We start from the raw sequence: 19266 nt of genomic DNA, 5'->3' as shown, positions 1-19266 counted from the left end.
AATCTCCCCAGAGCACTGATGTGAAATAAGACACTCCCCCCCCCCATTATGTGTTTTTATCACCATGATCTTCAGGAGACAAAGGGAGGTGCTGAACAGGTTTCTTCCTTAGTTCCAGAACACAGTGTGATCATGACTACAATAAGCAAGCACTCCAATGTCAAGACTTTCACAGAGAAGCTGCTGCTGCTGCTGAACAGAGGAGGTGAGTGTGTGTGGCACTGTTACTGTGCCTGGCAGGGGTGCTGGTAGAAGCTCGGGGAGACAAGCCCCGTGCTTGTTACAGAGTAGGATGTCAGGGATGCAGGTAGCTGAGGAGCTGTCTGCATTGCTGAGGATGGAGCAGCACAAGGAATAAGTGATGGCTGATGGCATCTAGGGAGAGAGGAGTGGCTGCCATTTCCATATACTTCTGGGTCAGATCAGCTCCATCTCATAGCATGGGCCAGCTGCCATGGGCAAGCTCTTGAATGGGAAGAAAGCTGGTCCTGGGCCACTTCTGTCCTTGGACAGGCAGAGAATTCGACATGTGCTGGCACACAAACCTCTGCCCATGCTGGCAAACATCTGCCCTGAGGGACAGATGCAGAAGGAGCTTTTGTCTTCTGAAATGCTGCTTAGAGTGGAACTTTCCATTTTTGAATTGCCAGCAGAGGGTTAGCCTTGTGTCTGCTCGAGGCATGGAGTGAAATCCAGTGTACTCATGGAGCTGTTGCAGAGCAGATTGCTGGAAAGCTGGAGATCTCCACAGGAAGACTGGTGCCAGGTCTTTCGGCCTCTGCTGCAGGCCGCTATTGTGCTTTCTAATACCTTCTGGAGCACAGGGGCTTTGCTGCCTGAGAGAACTCATTTTGTTGAGTTGCTAGAAATAACTCATCCTGTGATGCTTGCAGCTCATCTTACTCTGGCTTTAGTTCTCTTTGGGGCTGCAAATCACTGTCTTCACACTATATCAGCTTGAGGGCAGCCAGTACCTCAGTGCTCTTCTGTCTGGCCTTGTCCCAAAGCCTTTGTTTAGCCCTTTCCCTGCCAGATTCCCTGCAGGGATCACCTTACAGTGAGAAGCTGGGAGAAGAAAGAGGGGGGCCACAACCTAATGAAGATGCTTCTCTTTTGCCCGCCTTCCTGACAGCTACTGGGGGAGCTGCTGTGGCCCAGAGCCCCTCTTGGAGTCTGCAGTGATGTGTTTTTCAAGAGAACAGGATGTGGTAGCTCACTGAAACTTGGAAGTATTTCCATTCTTGCTTCTGGGACAGTACTAGCCTGGTCTCTGCTGAAAGCTTGTTTCTGGTACAGGCTCTGATGGGCTTTTCAGAGGGGTTATTGGACCCCTCTTAATAAACCAGGCATAAAATGAGTGGTGGCTGTTGAGCAGAAAGGGGAGATACTGAAGGGCAATGAGCTAATGAGCTCTCACCTGAGATGGTAGGTGAAACATAAACAGTGATTAATGCTAATCATAATGAGTTTGGTATCATCTTGGTAGCCTGCAGAGCTGCCATCCTGATTACACACCTTCGTGCAAGGCACTGAGGTCTTTGGATGCAAAAGCTGTCCGTGGGCAGAGAGTGGCTGGCTGAGGGCAGGGCAGCCTCCTCTCCAGAGCCAAAGGGTCTAATGAAGGGAAGTGCACTGGAGATGGAGCCAGAAGGGCAGTGGGGAGTATGTGGCTCAGCACAGTCTCTCTGCCTCCCCCAGATGATCCAGTTTGCATCTTCAAGCATCAGCCTCAGCCACCACACTCAGTGCTGAAGTTTCTGCAGGACATCTTTGCCAGCAAGGATACAGCCAGCATCTTCTATCACACGGACATGATGGTCCTGATAGACATCCTGGTGCGGCAGATTGCTGATCTCTCCCCTGGAGACAAGGTGCTCACAGTAACTCATGGGCATTGGGGAAGGGAGCACAGTCCCAAAGCAATGGTGTTTCTCCTGGCCCCCTATGGGATCTGCTGGTGCAGGCAAGAGTGGAGTTCTGGGGTAGGCACAACATTTCTGGGTGCTCAAATCAACCTTGGGAGCTGAGGAGGAAGGGAGAATTTATCCTGCTCAGCACACCAGCATATTTGAAGAAAGATCTGCCAGACTTCTGGTGGTCTGCACCCTTCTGACTAGGGACCATTGGGAAGAGAGACCCTCTGTGAGTAGTAGTAGGAGGAATCTCTCGTTTGGTATTGCAAGAGGCAGGGGATGTGCACGTCTTTCAGGGCAGGGGAGGAGCAGCACTCCGATGCTGTGGGGAAAGCAGAGTTTTCCATAGTTATTAAAGATCCTTAAGGAAAAGCAGGTGCCTCTGGAGTTGTGTGCTGGTTGATGGTGCAGCAGCAGCTGTTCCTGTGCTCATGCTGTAATGGAGGCTGGCATGCTTGTTTATCTCACTTCAGACCTTTCACTGTGCTCTGTGGTTTGTCTCCCCTCCCACTTGGCAGCTGAGGATGGAGTATCTGTCTCTGATGCACGCCATCATCCGCTCCACACCCTATCTGCAGCACCAGCACCGCCTTGCCGACCTGCAGGGTATCCTGCAGCGCATCCTGGGTGAGGAGGAGGAGGACCAGCAGTGCCAGATGGACAAACTGATCATCCTGGAGATTTATAAGGAGTTCCCAGAAATCTCTTCTGGTACCAGCTAATGCTCCTCAGCTTGGACTGGAGTTTGAACCACTTGGATCGACTATGTCTTTTGTTGACACTTTCTCCCCATTCCCTCCCAGTACAGCTCATACCTTATATCCCTCTGTGCGAGGCCTAAGGTTGGGACAGCGTTCACCAGCCCTTCGGAAACGCCAGCGGCAGAGAGGGCATGGGGTGTCCCCGGGGCCTGGTGCCCAGGGCAGGTGGAGCAGGGTGGGCGCTGGCGCATGGTTTGTCTGCAAGACTCGGCAGGAGCTGTTTGGGCAGCTGGTGTTAGTGGGAAGGGCAGAGAGCTTGTGGGGGCTTAGCAGCCGGCATGGGGGGAGGTTTAGCTGCACTGGTGTCCCGAGGTCCTGAAGAGAAAGGCCTTTGCCTTAGAGTATCACTTCTTTTCCATGTGCGTCTCTCTCCCTGCAGTGACCAAGTGGAGTCTGCTGGTGCTTGGAAGAAGCTTTTGTAACATCTGTTTTGTTTCCTGCTGCTAGTGCCAATGTGCTGCAGCCCTGACAAGGGAAAGTAGCTGCTCGCTGTCTAACGCATCGTCTAGTGAGCCTTTCACTTCCTCCTGGTCCTCAGCTTTGCCTCTGGGCAGCAGCCCACCTTGGGTCATGGAGGTCTTACCCCAGCAGCTGCTTTTCAATCTGCTTTCTATAGTGATGTTTAACTCTGAATTTCTTGCACACTGTGGCAGCCTAGAAGTAACAGCCATGTGGGTGACGCTGCCCTTAGGAAGCCCTTGGCCGGACACAGCACAAAGACGTGTCCTGCCGAGTGAAGCTGCCGCTTGCCACCTCTGTTGCAGCGTTGCCCCGAGCAGAGGGGCTGCCCCTGGGCAGGCGCGCTCTGTTTGTGAAGCGTGTGCATTTCTTGCCTTGAGCTTCATAGTAGCTCTGCCTTGCTGCCCTCCCTGTCCCCATGGCAGTGCTCAGAGGCGGTGTGAGCCTGGTGTCCAGTAGCTGTTTGTGACTACGCTAAGTGTGGGGAACCCTTATTTATATTTCCTCTAGGTTTCTAGCAAGTGGGATTAACCTGCTTCCCTGGTCCAGATAGTCACACACACTAACATGGGTCTCTTAGATATTTGTGTGCGCAGTGTGGTCACTCCCTGTCCCCAGGTCTTCCTTTGCAGTAGCCAGTGTAGGAGCTGTTGGAAAGTGAAACTGGAAATACTGGGCACTGTATTTACTTTAATTTTTCTTTTTTTTTTGTTAGCTTGAGAGGATGACATGAGCTCTGCTCTGCAGGCCTGGACTGGCCACTGGGGCAGTGATGCTTGAGAACAGAGGGGAGTGGCCTGGCAGCCAAGGGGGGCAAGGAAGTCAGCCTGGGAATGCCCAGCTTAATAACCACCCTAGTAGAGAAACCTATTTTTTCCCTGTAAAAATGTATGAATGTCAAAAGGGATCCTGTATTTTCTTAAACACTAAGTGTAACCTGCAGAAGAATAAAAATGTCTTAAACCGGACTTCTGTGAGCGTAGCCCTGGCTGCCCAATCCTGTCATGGGAGCACCAAAGCAGGGAGGGCAATTGGGTGCCTGCTGCCCACAGAAGCAAAGTAGTGGGTGCTGATCTCCAAATGGGGGTAAAAGCAGTAGTTTTCCCTCATTCAGTTTCTTGCCTTGTCTTTTTTTTACCATGTTGCTGGCTGCCAAGGAGGGGTGGGGGCAGCAGCCCTTGCTAGGGGCACAGCCGTCATTCCTGGGGCCTGCGCAGCATCGCTGCTCCACATTAAGGGTTTGGCAGAGCTGGACTCACAGTTCGCTCCCTGCAAGGCGCAGCCTCAGCTGGCTCCCAGCGGAGCTGCCGAGGCAGTGAGCCCGGGCAGGAAGGGTTTAATGGTCTGTATCGAGTGTAATGAATCCTGCTTTGGCTGCGGGTGTGTGCTCCCAAACCTCAGCCTGCGCCTGCAGCTCTGGGGGTGCCTGCGATGGCAGGGGCTTTTGTGGTGGGAGGGCAGTGGGCGCTGGGCAGAGCACTGTGTTGGCAGCAGGGAACTGGTCTCTGCTGCTGCTGGCTCTGTGCTGAGGGAGCCAGCTGGGCCATGGGCACAGCCCTGGGCCAGGGCAGGAGTGTAAATGCCAGGTGCAAGCTGTGCCACTCCAAATGTAGGGATGGCAACAAACACAGCTGCCTGCAGAATTGGGGCCAGAGCTATGTCCCAGTTCCTGCTGCTTTGGCCTGTGTCTCCAAAGTGCTGGGGCGTGTGGCCTTGAAGTGTGCAAGTTGCACACCTTGGGGCAATCATGACACATGAGGGCTGCCAGCGCTCACCAGTGTGTCCCCCATGGTGGCTCTCCTGTGTCCCATTGCCCTGTGCAGCACAGGGTTGCATGTGCCCCTGAGCCAACCTCAGCTTGTTTCTGAGTGCTGCTGGGGCTTGGTTTTGGCCCACGACCTGCTGCTGTGGTGGGATGTTCATCTGGCACTTACCCTCAGTGACGCAGCACAGGCTTTGCTGTGCCAGCCAAACCCAGCAGTGGCAGGACCTGTGGCTGTGCTTGCCAGGAGCCAAGACTGCAGAGCTGGTGGCTCCCATTGGCCATCCCCAAGCCACTGAGGTCTGTGGGGTTGCTCACCCCATCCCAGCTGCATAGTAGCATCACACCCTCTGCCCCACCACCCTGCTGCCACTGCAGGGCTGGAAGAGCTTGGGGGCAGCTGGCTGTGAGCTCAGGGGGAGAGATGCACCTGCTGCCCAAGCAAGCTCTTCACACATTGCAGGGAATCAAACAGCAGTGTGTCAAATCACTGTCCCCAGCCTGCTGAGCGGGTCCTGCTCTCCATGTAGGTGACACACTCAAGATTGTTTGCTGTAATAGGGCACAATTAGAGCAGTGTCTCCTCGTATTGGTGTTTTTATTGTGGTGCAGCAGTGAGGGATGTTGGGGGGCTGGCGTGGGGTGGGGCGGGGAGGGGGGAGTGATGCATTGCCTGTGGCCTGTGCTTCTGCTTTATTGTCTGGAATGATTCAATTACAACTATTCTGTGGCAGTAATACCCTGATAATTTTCTCCTCCTCCCCCGAGCTGTCAGCTGGGTAATTAGAACAAATAAACTTGAAAGCCTTCATTACTTTTAAAAAGTATTGCCTCTCTCCTGATTTGGTTTCCTGATGGCACATCCCCAGTTTGAGGAGGTGTGATGTATGATCCAGCCAGCACGTTCCTGTTGCATGTGGGCGATGAGATGCCCTATGTTAAATGAGGTTTCTTGGGTGAGCTGTGTGCCAGGGCCAGGGCTGCTCTGGCATCCTAACAGCACTGGGAAGGCTCAAATGGATGCTTGTGTGGAGAAGATAAATCCCCCGAGAGCACAGCATGCCCATGGCTGGTATGACCACAGCCCTGTCAGTGCTGGTGCTGGACCATGCAAGCCAGAGGTGTTATGTGGTGGTTGAAGAGTTAATCACAGCAGATTACCCCTCCTATGGAGTTCATAAATTAACATGTTGGCTTCTTCAGGGGCTTAGAAATCCACACTCACTGGGTGTCAGCCCTGAGCTTTGTTTAAGCAAGCACCAGGGGAACTTCTCTCTGGCGCATGCTGAGCTGCACTGGCCACCACTTTAGGGCGTGCTTGGTATTTCCTGTTACGGTCCTAAAACATGCTTAGCACAAGCATATTTTAGGACCCTAACAAGGTCCTAAAGGAGAAGCCCTGCCTGCTCTGCCCACCCTGTGGCTGCCCCAGTGGTGGCCAGGCCTTGGCTTCTGCGGGGGTGGTGGTAGTGGGAGGGAATCACCAGCCCTGCACAAAGATAGCCAGTGGTTTGGGGACACTTTGGGCATGCTGCAGACCCCATGTTGTGTTTCCTTGGTTTCTACCTTGGTAGTGGGAGCCTGCTTGCTGTCAAACCCCCAATCTGTGGGCAGTGTGTGCTCTTCCCACCCACTTGCTTACGCCAACAATAATTGTTAGGGGACCATCTGTCACCATCGGTGGAACCAAAGCTGGGTGAGAGCTAGTGGTGGTCATGGGTGGTCAGGCAGCACTGGAACATGGAGCAGAGAGGCAAAGCACTGGTGCCATCAGGATTCAGCCCTGTGGCAGCAGCATGTGGCATGCCATGGCCCCAGCCACAGCTGGAGCAGAGGACACCACCAGGAGAGTGGCAGCTGGACCCCCTAGAGGTCCCCAGACCTGCTGTGCCCTGGGGCCAACACATCTCCCGTGACCCCTCCTTGCTGTGCAGATGGCCTGTGCTGTCCAAAGCAGCATACAGCTCCCAAGCAGCCACTTGGATTTCCGCAAAGGGATGGTGGGGCCTTGCACGGCCTTGCATTGTTTCCTGTGGGGTGTGAGTGTGTTGGAGAGTGAACATGGCTCCTGCAGTGCTGGGAGTGATGGCTGAGCAGCAGAACCCCATCTCCAGTGTGGATCCATCCCACGGATAATTTGTGAGTTTGTTTTGAGAGCTATGCAGGGCCTACACAAGGGCTGCCGGCAATATCCAGTCAATCCTGCACAGTAGCACAGGGCCTCTTGCAGCACCTTTAGAGCCAGGATGTGCATGGAGGCATTGTATGTCCCATGTATGCCCTGCCCTTCCCTACCCCATCCTAAACTCCCCCATCTCCCAGGTTTGCTCTGTTTTCCTTCCTGACATGGCTCTTTCTTCCCCAGCATTTGCCCCAGTGTGCCCTCTCCTTCAGAAGGACATGGCTGAGGACGTCCCCCTGCTGTGGCACGCAAAACACTAATGAGGACCTAAACCCTGTTACTCCTAAGCCTGTTATGAGCTCCAGTGGATTAGGCTGAGATATTAGTTGATTGAATCAAACCAACAGTAAATTATGAGTCTGATGCTTTAATGAACCACTGTGATGCAAGGGCCTCAAACTGAATTTTCCTTGGAAAAATGTAATGTTTGTTGGGTTTTTTTATATCATGGGTACAGGTAGAAAAAACTGCAATTTTCCCTCTGGTGACGATGCCTCACCTGATGGATGGTGTCAGCTGGGGTCTGTGTCAGGGAAGGAGAGTGGGATAGCTAAATCTGTGCTACACTTGGGTGTCTGTGGGTGGGGGAGCCGGGTGGCAGGGGCTGTGACACCACTTTCACCGCCCGAGAGAGCAGGACAGGGGGAAGCCTGTCCTCATGCACACAGTAAAACCCATCCCTGCAGATGCCCAACGTGGTTACGCTTCCAGACGGACATGGGCGGGTAGAAGGGGCCCGTGGGGCTGCCAGGCATGGCAATGCCTCCTGCCAAACCGCTGGCACTTTCCTGCCTGGGCCCCTGTGCCGGTGGCACGGCAGCTGTTCCCGCGGGCTCTCCTCGGCACGGGGGCTCAGCCTGGCCCAGGGGACGCCGGCGGTGCCACGGGGATCGCTCTGCTGCCCGGTGCACCGGCGGTGCGGCAGCAGCGGGTCAGCGGGGTCAGCAGGTGCGCGTTGAGTGCACGGTGATACGGAGCCCGCTGGCCCTGCGCTTCTGGCAGGGAGGCTCCGGGAGCCCCTCGCTCGGGACCGGCCGGTGCAGCACGGCCGTGCCCGGCAGCGCTGAGCTCCGCACGGTGCCCGCGGGGCTCACTGGCGGCCAGCACGCCCCGTTCCGAGGCCGGCGGTGGCCGGGCTGCAGGACACGCGTCCCGCACGGTGCGGGAAGTCCCCGCAGCACTGAGCAGCCACCGCCGCCCGGCCGCCCGCGCTCAAGATGGCGGCGGGGGCGGGCGGGGGCGCGGCGGGGCGGGGCGGCGGGAGCCATGTTGGGGCTGCGGGAGGAGCCGCCGCCACCCCCGGCAGCAGCGGCGGCGCGGGGCGGTGGGGCGGGGGGCGGCCATCGCCGGCGCGAGAGGGGGCGGCGCCGAGCCCACCGCCGTGCGCCCGGGCCGGGCGGCGGCCGCCGAGGCACCATGGCGGCGGCGGAGGAGCCGGTGGCCGCCCCGAGCCGCTGCTGCTGCCGCCGCCACCGGGGGCCGCCGCCGCCGCTACTGCTGGTGCTGCTGCCGCTGCTGCTGCTCCCTTTGTTCCCCCCCGGGCTGGGGGCCACCGCACCGCCGCCGTCGGCGGGCTGGGGGCCGCCGACCCGCCGGGGCTGTCCCGCGGCCGTGCCGTTCCGGGCGGCGGCCGTGCCCCCGGGGCTGTCCCCGGCACCGCGCCGCCGGTCCCCGCCGCGCTGCCCGCCCCGCGCCACCCCGCCGCGCCCGCTGCCCTTGTCCCCGGCGCCGGCCCCGGGGCGGCGGGACCGGCGCGCAGCCCCGAACCGCCACCCGCTGTTCCCCCAGTACAACTACCAGGCGGAGGTGGCGGAGAACCAGCCGGCGGGGACGGCGGTGCTGGCGGTGGCGGCCCAGGACCCCGACGGGGGCGAGGCGGGGCGGCTGGTGTACTCCATGGACGCGCTGATGAACAGCCGCTCGCGGGAGCTCTTCAGCATCGACCCGCTGGCCGGGCTCATCTCCACCACCCAGGCCCTGGACCGAGAGAGCATGGACCTGCACTACTTCCGAGTGACGGCCACCGACCACGGGACACCCCGGCTCTCTGCCACCACCATGGTGGCCATCACCGTGGCTGACCGCAACGACCATGACCCCGTCTTCGAGCAGGGCGAGTACCGGGAGACCATCCGGGAGAACGTGGAGGAGGGATACCCCATTCTGCAGCTGCGGGCCACCGATGTTGACTCCCCGCCCAATGCCAACATCCGCTACCGCTTTGTCAATGAACGGGCTGCCCATGACGTCTTTGAGATCGATCCCCGCTCTGGCCTCATCACCACCAGTGGGCCAGTGGACAGGGAGAAGATGGAGAAGTACTCCCTGGTGGTGGAAGCCAACGACCAGGGCAGGGAGCCGGGGCCACGCTCTGCCACTGTCAAGGTCTACATCACAGTTCTTGATGAGAATGACAACATACCTCAGTTCAGTGAGAAGCGCTACATCGTCCAAGTGAGGGAGGACGTACGGCCTCACACCGAGATCCTGCGCGTCACCGCCACAGACCTGGACAAGGACAACAATGCGCTGGTGCACTACAACATCATCAGCGGGAACAGCCGGGGCCAGTTCTCCATCGACAGTGTCACTGGGGAAATACAGGTCGTGGCCCCACTGGATTTTGAGGTGGAGCGGGAGTACGCCCTGAGGATCCGGGCTCAGGATGCGGGGCGTCCTCCTCTTTCTAACAACACTGGCATGGCCAGCATCCAGGTGGTGGACATCAATGATCATGCCCCCATTTTTGTCAGCACCCCTTTTCAAATCTCTGTCCTGGAGAATGCTCCCCTTGGCCACTCTGTCATCCACATCCAGGCTGTGGATGCAGACTACGGCGAGAACTCGCGCCTGGAGTACAAACTGACTGGGATCTCGGCTGACACACCTTTTGTGGTGAACAGTGCCACGGGGTGGATCACGGTCAGTGGGCCCTTGGACCGGGAATTGGTCGAACACTATTTTTTTGGGGTAGAGGCTCGTGACCATGGCTCTCCATCTTTATCCGCCTCGGCCAGCGTCACCATTACTGTCATGGATGTCAACGACAACCGCCCCGAGTTCACTCAGAAGGAATACTTCATCCGCCTGAATGAGGACGCAGCTGTGGGGACCAGTGTCCTCAGTGTCACGGCAATTGACCGGGATGTGAACAGTGCCATCACCTACCAGATCACAGGAGGCAACACACGGAACCGCTTCTCCATCAGCACGCAAGGTGGCACAGGGCTCATCACTCTGTCTCTGCCGCTGGACTACAAGCAGGAGAGGCGCTATGTGCTCACCGTGACAGCCTCTGATCGCACCCTGCGTGACAACTGCCATGTTCACATCAACATCACCGATGCCAACACGCACCGGCCCGTGTTCCAGAGTGCCCACTACTCTGTGAGCATCAACGAGGACCGGCCTGTGGGCAGCACTGTGGTAGTGATCAGCGCCACAGACGATGATGTAGGGGAAAATGCCCGCATCTCATACTACCTGGAAGACAACGTCCCTCAGTTTCGCATTGATCCAGATTCTGGGGCCATCACTCTTCAGGCAGAGCTGGACTATGAGGACCAGGTCACGTATACATTGGCTATCACTGCCAAGGATAATGGGATCCCCCAGAAGGCAGACACCACGTATGTTGAAATCATGGTGAATGACGTTAATGACAATGCCCCCCAGTTTGTCAGCCCTCATTACCAGGGCATGATCTCTGAGGACGCACCTCCCTTCACCAGTGTGCTCCAGATCTCTGCCACTGACCGGGATGCCCACACCAATGGGCGAGTGCAGTACACCTTCCAGAATGGGGAGGATGGGGATGGAGATTTCACCATAGAGCCTACATCGGGGATCATTCGCACTGTGCGCAGGCTGGACCGCGAGAACGTTCCTGTCTATGAGCTGACTGCCTATGCTGTGGACAGGGGCATCCCTCCTCAGAGAACTCCTGTCCACATCCAGGTTACCATTCAGGATGTGAATGACAATGCCCCTGTCTTTCCCGCTGAAGAGTTTGAGGTTTTGGTAAAGGAGAACAGCATCGTAGGCTCTGTGGTGGCTCAAATCACAGCTGTTGACCCGGATGAGGGACCCAATGCCCAGATCATGTACCAAATTGTGGAAGGCAACATCCCTGAGATATTCCAGATGGACATCTTTTCTGGGGAGCTCACGGCCTTAATAGACTTGGATTATGAGACAAAACCCGAGTATGTGATTGTAGTGCAGGCCACCTCTGCCCCTCTGGTCAGCAGAGCTACAGTCCACATCAAGCTCATTGACCAGAATGACAACAGCCCTGTTCTGAAGAACTTCCAAATCCTGTTCAATAACTACGTGTCCAATAAGTCCAACACCTTCCCCTCGGGTGTCATAGGGAAGGTCCCAGCATATGACCCAGATGCATCTGACCGTCTCTTCTACACCTTTGAGCGGGGAAATGAACTGCACTTGTTGATTGTAAATCAATCGAGTGGGGAGCTGAGGCTGAGCCGTAAGCTGGACAACAATCGTCCACTTGTGGCCTCCATGCTGGTGACTGTCACAGGTAGGGAGTGAAAATCATTAAACCTTCAGTGCAGTACATTTGGGGGGTTCTGTGAGGTCTTTCTGGGGAAGCCCATTGTGTATCGGGGGTTGGGTTGGAGACTGGCGACAAGAGTTGGATTGGGAGTCCCTTCTAGTCCGGGAATACTACTGGAGTAGTATGAAGGGTGGCATGGGAGGCAGGCTGTCGAGCAGTGCTCCATAAAGGAGCCAAGGCTGGAAATGGTCTGCAGGAACAAAGCATCGTTACTGAGCTGTGAGATCGCCTGTAGCTGCTAGTGAGGCACCTTTGGGGGTGCTGTGGCCGGCCAGGCTGTGTTGTGTGCCAAAGGGTGCTGGCCCGGGAAGGAGGCGGTTCCCAGGATGGCCAGGCTGCTAGCCCAGGGGCTAGTACACTGCTTTGCTCCCAAGCCCGGGTGGCTCTTCTCTCTTTGCTGGGACTGAGTGCTTCCCTGGCTCCGTGCAGGAGGGAAGGAAGGGATTGAGCTGAGAGCAGAAGGAGCCCTCTTAAACACCCATGTGCCAGTAGCAAACAGTTCAGTCTGGATTCTGGCTGTGGCACCTGCCAACACCTGCGCTTTTTGGGGCAGCTTCTAAAGCCTGGTACCACCTTTCTGCAGCCGACTTAGTGTTGCAGGGGACAGCTGTGATAAACCTGAGCACAGTGCTTGGAACTCTTTTATACAGTGTGTTTCTGGAGTATCCAAATGCAGATGCTAGCAGTAGCTAGGGGTGGCTTTGTGGAGTGTTGGGGTCCCCTCTAGCCGAGCTGAGGACAGGACAAAGATGGACCTAGGGGCTTGCCTGGAGCTCCCAGAGCCTGAGCTTTGCCTTCACCACCAGCCTTTCTTAGCTGGCGGATGCATGATCTGAAATGGAGGCATCTGTCCATTGCTGAACCGTGGAGCAGCTCTGGGGGAGGGAGGACAAGAGACGTCTCTGGAGGGGCCAAGCACTGAATTGCCAGGAGTGCCTGGGGAGCTGTGCTCTAAATCGTGATGCTCCCCTGACATTGGCTACCTTTTAGCTTTCCCTTTTAGCTCTCTCGATGTGGCTTATTCTGTGAGAGGAGAATCTCTTTCAAAAGATGGAACGAGGCCTTTGAAAGAAGACCTGTTCAAGGCAACCCTGCATGAGCAGCACCAGCCTGGCAGTGGGCTGGGGCTCCGTGGGGGCTAATTGTAGCCGCAGGGCTGGCCGAGAGCGGCTGCAGGCGCACACATGCCCATCGCTGGAGGAGGGGGGTGGTTTTGACCTTTCCTGCTTCTGCCCCAGTGTGTTTATGCAAGCCCTGCCTCCTCACACACTTAACCCTGCACAAAGGCAGGAGACAATCACGTCCTGAAGTCCTGTATCGAGCCGCCTCGCGGCAAGGGGGCCCTTGCAATTAGAATGTCGTCATCTTCCAGCGGGAAGGGAGAATGGGAGAGGTGTGCTCATGAAGGAGGGGAGAAGATGGAAGGGGAAGAGCCGTTCCAGGGAGGGAAGTGAGATGCTGGAAAACGTGCTTTTTGTTGGCTTTGATATTGGCTGTGGAGGTGGAAGTCTAGTTGGGTTTTTCAGTCTTTGTTGTTGGAAGCCCCCCGCCCAGCTGGCAGCTCTGCTGGCCCCACGCTGTCGCCGTGTGCAGAGGGAGGGTGGGTTTGCAGAGCTGGCAGCCAGGACATTCAGACCGGCTGCATTGTCTGCCCCAGACACTGTGCCTTGCCCGAGCACCTTCCTGCTGCTGGAACGCAATAGTAGCACCAAGGTGGTTAACCCCCCAAGGGTCAGCATCCTAGGAGGGAGTGGCTTCCCTGCCTTATGGTCTGTTTGAGGGAGGCTGGATTGCCCTAAAGCAGAGGGTAAGGGGCCTTTTTGCCTGCCTGTGAGTTGTGTGTATTCTTAGCTCAGCCCCTTACAGGAGACAGAAGACTTTGGCCATCACAAACCCGTGCCTTTCCAGCAGGGCTGATAGCCTCAAAACTGACCCCATAGGTATTTGAACCTATTCTCATAGGTATTTGGACACCTCTGGCTGCTAAAATCTGCTCTTGGCTGCTGAGGATGCAGGATGGCAGGGTGGAGGGGCTGCGTCTGTAGCCAACAGCACTGTGAAATCGGGTCAGTGTAGGAGACTGACATCACATTGACTTTAAACCATTTCAGACTGGGTTCTCTGGGCCTGGTGGCAAGGGTGGAGGCTCAGCTGCAGAATGACAGCATCCTCTCTGCTGGGTGACAGGAGCCTGATTTACTTCCAAGATCTCTTAACTGGTAAAGTATCTTCAAAATGTTGAGAGGTCTGCCAAAGCCCTTCAGCAGTAGTGAGGAATGTTCACCATACCCATGCCTGTCTCCTTTCCTGATTTCTCTGTCCAGGCATGTTTTACTGCTCCTCAGGTACAAACATGAAAGCCACCCTTGATGGCTCTGGGGTGACCATTGCAGTTGGAATAGTGGCTTTTCCTCTCTTGGACACTGCTGCTGCCACTCAGAAGAGGACATGGAGCTCTTCTTTAGCTTCGCTGCTTTTGAAGCTGGTAATTGTCAGTCTTGGAACTGCAAACACAATGACCCAATACTATCCAGCATGAAGGTTAGAGCCCCTTGTCCCTTTTCCTTGCTCCATTCCCTGTAGCCATGTTTCTAGGACTCCTCACTCTGCTGCATGAATATTCACCAGGCACCAGCTCTCCAGCCACAGGATTTAATCAGAAAGGCTGAGCATTTGTGATTAAAATGCTTCCCATGGGGGGTCAGTGCCTCCAGCCAGCTTTGGGCTTTCTTCTGGTAGCTTTATTTTTTTCTTTACCCATTTGCAGTGGGTCATTCTCTTAACCATCTGCTTCCTGTGCATGGAGCTGAGGGGGAAACAGCCTTGGGTGTGATGCTGAGGTGGGACAGTGTTACAGGGGAGCTTACTGAGGACTGTGGGGCTGGGCCTGGCTCCACGTTGCTGTGGGGAACTGAGAAAGGGCTGCTTGGCTTTCCTGCCGTGGGCTGGGCAATGCCAAAGCTATCAGGTACCCTCCAGCTCACTTTCTTCCCCAGGCACAGGCTCCTTGCTCCTGGGAGGCATTGCTGGTCTCCAGCCTGCTCCAGGACTCCGTATTGTGTCAACCAAGGCCTAATAACAGCCATAAATCAGGCAGATGTCTGCCTGGCTATTGCCGGGCTCTGAGCAGCCCTTGGGGAGAGTGAGAGCTGTCCCTAGGGCCTCGTGGCTGCTTCTGGGTGAGCTATGAGCTGAAGAGAGGAGAGGAGGGAGCTGGGCTCTTGCTGAGCTCATGCTTGCCTTGGCCAGAGAGGCCAACTGCGAGGAGGAGACAAAGGGAGAGAAAAGGGAGCTGGGACATGACACAGCTGTGTGCTGAGAAGAGAGCTGGTGCCAAAGTGATGGTATCCTGGGATGCTGTCTCACCAGGTGGTTCCTCAGGGAGGGATGCCAGGCTGATGGTGGCTTGGGGAGCATCTTATGCCAAATGTGGCTCATGGCTTTCCTCTCTCTCCTGCCTCCAAAGGTCTGGGTGATCTCGGTACCCCGTGAGCCTCTTGCAGAGGGAATGTACCTTGGGGAATGTGGGTGATGATGCCAATTCCTTGTGCTGAGTCCAGGCAGGCCTAAATCCCCTGGCATGTCCAGCCAAGTGCTGGATGGACGAGGTGCTGCTCGTGCTGCCCTCCTTACCAGAGTGGGCAGGGTGTCACACAGAGGAGTGCTTTCTCATCTTGCTTCTGTATGTGGTGGGAGCAGCTTGGTTTCAGGGAGAAGCAGCAACCCCCCTTTCTTCCAGGAGATTAGCTCCTGGGTGACTGTACTGGCATGCTGCTCCCCCAGCCTGGAGCCAGCCTTATCTCCAGAGCACCAGTCCCAGGCTGCTGCTTGCCCGGGAATTTGCAGGGTCACCAGAAAGCTTCCACCTTCTGAAGAGTAGAAGAGAGGGGTGGAAGAAAGGGAGATGTTTCAATTTGTAAATCCTCCTGCACTGCAAACTTCAAACAGGGCTGAGGGAAATCAAAAGGCTTTGCAGTGCAGCAGCCATGGGAAGGGAGGAACAGTAAAGGCAGCTTTGTACATGAGGCTTGGAGCTGGGGTGTGGATGAGGGACGAGCGGCTGGCATTTGCAGCCCTGGTCCTTGTCAAGGTTTGGGCTGACTGGGGTGCCAGGAAGCCTGCTGCCCCTCGTGCCTCGTTGCACTGGGCTGGAGGAGGTGAAATACATAAAGGAGGTTACAACAAGGGTTGGGATCCAGGATTAGTCCTGGGGGTCGCCATTGAGATGTGCTGATATAAATATTGTCTTTGTATGATGATGGAGAGCCAGGAGAGCCAGGTTTCCGAGCAAATGTGAAGGTTTGAGGCTCTCAGGTGAATGTGGGGCAGGAGATTGGAACAGCAGACAACAGCTGTGTGCGTCTAATGCTCATGAGGCACCTGTGTTGGGGTTGCTGGCAATGGGCTGGAAGATGGATTGCCTCATTTCAGGAGCAGTGAGGTTCTTGATGAGCCCCATTGAGCATTTCTGGGGCCACCAAGGTTGGCATAGTCTTGCTGTGCCATGCTGAAGTCTGGGTCTGCCTGGTGGAGCCTGTGCTGGAGGCCTAGAAGGAGGGTGCCAGGTGAGAGGAGGCATCCTCTTGGGGGTCAGCGGAGAGCTTACCCCAGCTGGTTGCCCCGGCCAAAGCTGCAAGCAGAAATGTCTGGGGTATCCTGGGGTGTCAGGACCCGTTGGGTCTCTGGGAGTTGGGTAGGTGGGGTGAGGCAAGCGCCCATGATCACAGAACTGTCCAGGTGGAAGCTGCACCATTGCCCGTTTGGGCTGTGCTGTGCTGCCTGTGCCTCTGCAGCCTGAGCCTCTGGCTGGGAGTGCGCCTGATGTCGGGAGGGTGAGCTGCTGCTGCTGGCCAAGGTCCTGAGAGAGAGCAGGCAGGCACGATCCGAGTGTCCCTGCATGTTCTTCTGCTCCTGCCTGGGAGATCGCTCGTGTGGTGCGGGATCCCAAAGGGAAGGAGTTTGTTTCCAAGGAAAATAGAGATTAAAGAGAATTAAACAAACCAGAAATGGGCTGAGGGAGGAAGAGATGCGGAGCAGATGGTGAGAAGGGGGGAAGCAGGGAGACCAGCACAAAAGCCTGGGAGAGCCTGGAGGAGAGAGGAAGGAAATGGCAGGAGGAGCATGCAGGGAAAGGCAGCGTGGGGGAGGCAGACAGGGCGCAGCAGGGAAGCAAAACACCCCAGGCCCTGGCATCAGCTCCTGTGTTTGCCAAACCTCCTGCTGGGACTTCCTTCTTTTCCTGAGCACCTTTGTTCCTGAGTGCTCAGTTTGCTGCCGAGATCCAGGACAAGGAGAAAACCTGGGAGTTCTCTCAGTGGAGATCCTGACTGGGGGAGAAGGTGCAGCCACACCGGCCACTTCCCCTCCATCCCAGGTGGCCTCCTGCTAGCCTCTGGAGCTGTGGCTCCAAGCATCCTTGGCCAAGGACTCAGACCTGTTGGGGGTCACACTGGGGTGCAGGACTCTGCCCTGGGATGGGTGGGAGGAGACCCGTCTAGCAGCAGGCAGAACCTGCAGCGTATTCATGTTTCCTCCAACAGACGGGATCCACAGCGTGACAGCCCAGTGCGTGCTGCGGGTGATCATCATCACGGAGGACATGCTGGCCAACAGCATTACAGTGCGGCTGGAGAACATGTGGCAGGAGCGGTTCCTCTCCCCGCTGCTGTCCACTTTCCTGGAAGGAGTGGCCACCGTGCTTGCGACTCCCAAGGAGGACATCTTCATCTTCAACATCCAGAACGACACAGACGTGGGCGGCACAGTGCTCAACGTCAGCTTCTCGGCCCTGGCGCCGCGGGGCGGGCGCTACTTCAGCTCGGAGGAGCTGCAGGAGCAGCTGTACATGAAGCGCATGGCGCTGACGGGTGCCTCCATGCTCGAGGTGCTGCCCTTTGATGACAACGTGTGCCTGCGGGAACCCTGCCAGAACTACATGAAGTGCATCTCCGTCCTCAAGTTCGACAGCTCCGCCCCCTTCATCGCCTCCCCCTCCACCCTCTTTCGGCCCATCCACCCCATCGCAGGCCTGCGGTGCCGCTGTCCCCAGGGCTTCACCGGGGACTACTGTGAAACAGAGATCAACCTCTGCTACTCCAACCCCTGCCGGAACGGTGGGATCTGCACCCGCAAGGAGGGGGGATACACCTGCGTTTGCCGCCAGCACTTCAGCGGTGAGTGCTGGGGCTGGGGCTCTGGGGGGACAGGTGGGCGGTCCCTTGGCATTGGTGCCACCGTGGCGGGTGCTCTTCCCAGCAGGGCAGTGGGTGTCAGAGCCTCTCTGTGCCCGCAGAGGTCCAGCTCTGCTCCCAGCTCTCTGTGTTTCCATGGTGCTGCATGTGCAGGGCTGAGGTTGCCATAGAAATCTGTCTTGTAGGGAGTTGGCATGGAGGACTCCTGGGGACTCTGGCCATCACTTTCCACCCCTTTTCACAGAACAGGAGGACTAAGCTGGACGGTGCTAGGGTGGGGCACAGGAGACTTCTTGTCTGTATGCTGGTTTCAGCCTGTGCCAGTCTTTAGCTGGTCTGGCAGAGGTGTGGAGCCACGCTGGCCCCATGTGCAGTGGCTAAGCTACAGCCCACCCGGAACAGAAGGGGAGGCTGGGCCTAGGTGCCCCACCAGGCAGGATCCGATCCAGGCAGATCTGGTCCTAGCTGGAGGGTGGGGGAGATTTCACAGTCCAGCCAGCATCTTGTTGCCACAAGTTCCCAACAGGCTATGGAGAACTGGCAGCTGGGGGGTGAAGGGAGGTGGCCTGTGGCTGCTGAGGAGGGATCCCCTGCCTTGCTCTCGCTGCCAGGAGGGAGTATGGCAGCAGATGGCTGCCTGGAGCTCTCCTGTCGGTGGCTCCTGGTGAGATAAGCAGAGTCAGTGGTAATTAACCCCCAGCATTTGAAGCGTGAACAGCCATTAGCAGAGGGGTTAATGAGCTCATTTGCCTGTCACTTCATGCTGTCTCCTCATCCTCCTTGCGTATCATGGAGCAAGTAATGGGAGCAGGGCCTGGGGCGTAGGACTGTGCTGAGTGATTCCCTGGGTGCTGTGGGGACAGCACAGGAAAAGGGGCTGACAAACATCCTTCACTGCACTGTTGAGCTGGCATGAGACGTTCCTGTTACCCATGCCAGCAAGGTGCAGGGGTGTTTGTTGTCTCTCATGTGGCTGTTTCCCACTTGGGTTTTGCTCCTGCATGCACGGTTTGGAGGCTCCTGGTGCTGTGGGTGAAACTTCTATTGCTATTGATAGGGGAGCTCCGTGGCACTGTGTTGTCCCCACACCTTGGAGACAGGACTGAGATGCCTGTCCCAGGTCTCTGTGGTGGCAGGGCCCAAGGAAGCACTCCCAGCACTACCAGGACTTCCCTGGCTTGCCTTTCTGTCCTTAGAACTGTGCAGCCCAGCTGGGGCCAGTGCCCTCCTGTCCTATTACCATGCCAACTGGATCCAGACTTGCCCGTTCAGCCAGAGCTGGCATCACATGCAGCCCAGTGGCTCATGCAGGGCTGGCAGTGGTCACTAGCTCACTGGCTACTGTAAGGAACACCTGGGTAACACTTGAGTTGTCATATCCTTTTCTGGCCCTCAGCTGCTCCACAGACTCCTTCCCCT

The 19266-nt window shown here is 56.7% G+C and overlaps 2 protein-coding genes across 8 annotated transcripts in view; both read left to right on the top strand.

Moving 5' to 3' along the window:
• NCKIPSD (NCK interacting protein with SH3 domain) overlaps window positions 1-4101 on the top strand; it is a 50193-nt gene extending 46092 nt beyond the window's left edge. For all 3 annotated transcript variants that reach the window (XM_085072634.1, XM_085072635.1, XM_085072636.1), the window contains 3 exons: window positions 113-205; window positions 1699-1871; window positions 2432-4101. In XM_085072634.1, the coding sequence (XP_084928760.1) occupies window positions 113-205; window positions 1699-1871; window positions 2432-2635 (470 nt within the window). In that variant the 3' untranslated portion in view covers window positions 2636-4101. The remainder of the gene's footprint in view (window positions 1-112; window positions 206-1698; window positions 1872-2431) is intronic.
• A 4294-nt stretch (window positions 4102-8395) lies between these two features.
• CELSR3 (cadherin EGF LAG seven-pass G-type receptor 3) overlaps window positions 8396-19266 on the top strand; it is a 31506-nt gene continuing 20635 nt past the window's right edge. For 3 of the 5 annotated variants that reach the window (XM_085072627.1, XM_085072628.1, XM_085072626.1), the window contains exons 1-2: window positions 8402-11620; window positions 17197-17829. In XM_085072627.1, coding sequence (XP_084928753.1) covers window positions 8494-11620; window positions 17197-17829 — 3760 coding nt within the window. In that variant the 5' untranslated portion in view covers window positions 8402-8493. Of the gene's footprint in view, window positions 11621-17196; window positions 17830-19266 lie in introns of all 5 variants that reach the window. The other 2 variants (XR_014854736.1, XM_085072629.1) reach the window with 1 other exon arrangement.

Source organism: Lichenostomus cassidix, chromosome 12 (genome assembly GCF_008360975.1).
Source record: "Lichenostomus cassidix isolate B80296 chromosome 12, HeHo_3.0, whole genome shotgun sequence".
Taxonomy (NCBI): Eukaryota; Metazoa; Chordata; class Aves; order Passeriformes; family Meliphagidae; genus Lichenostomus; species Lichenostomus cassidix.
The sequence above is the reverse complement of the archived record's forward strand: the minus strand, read 5'-3'. Positions and strand labels throughout refer to the sequence as shown.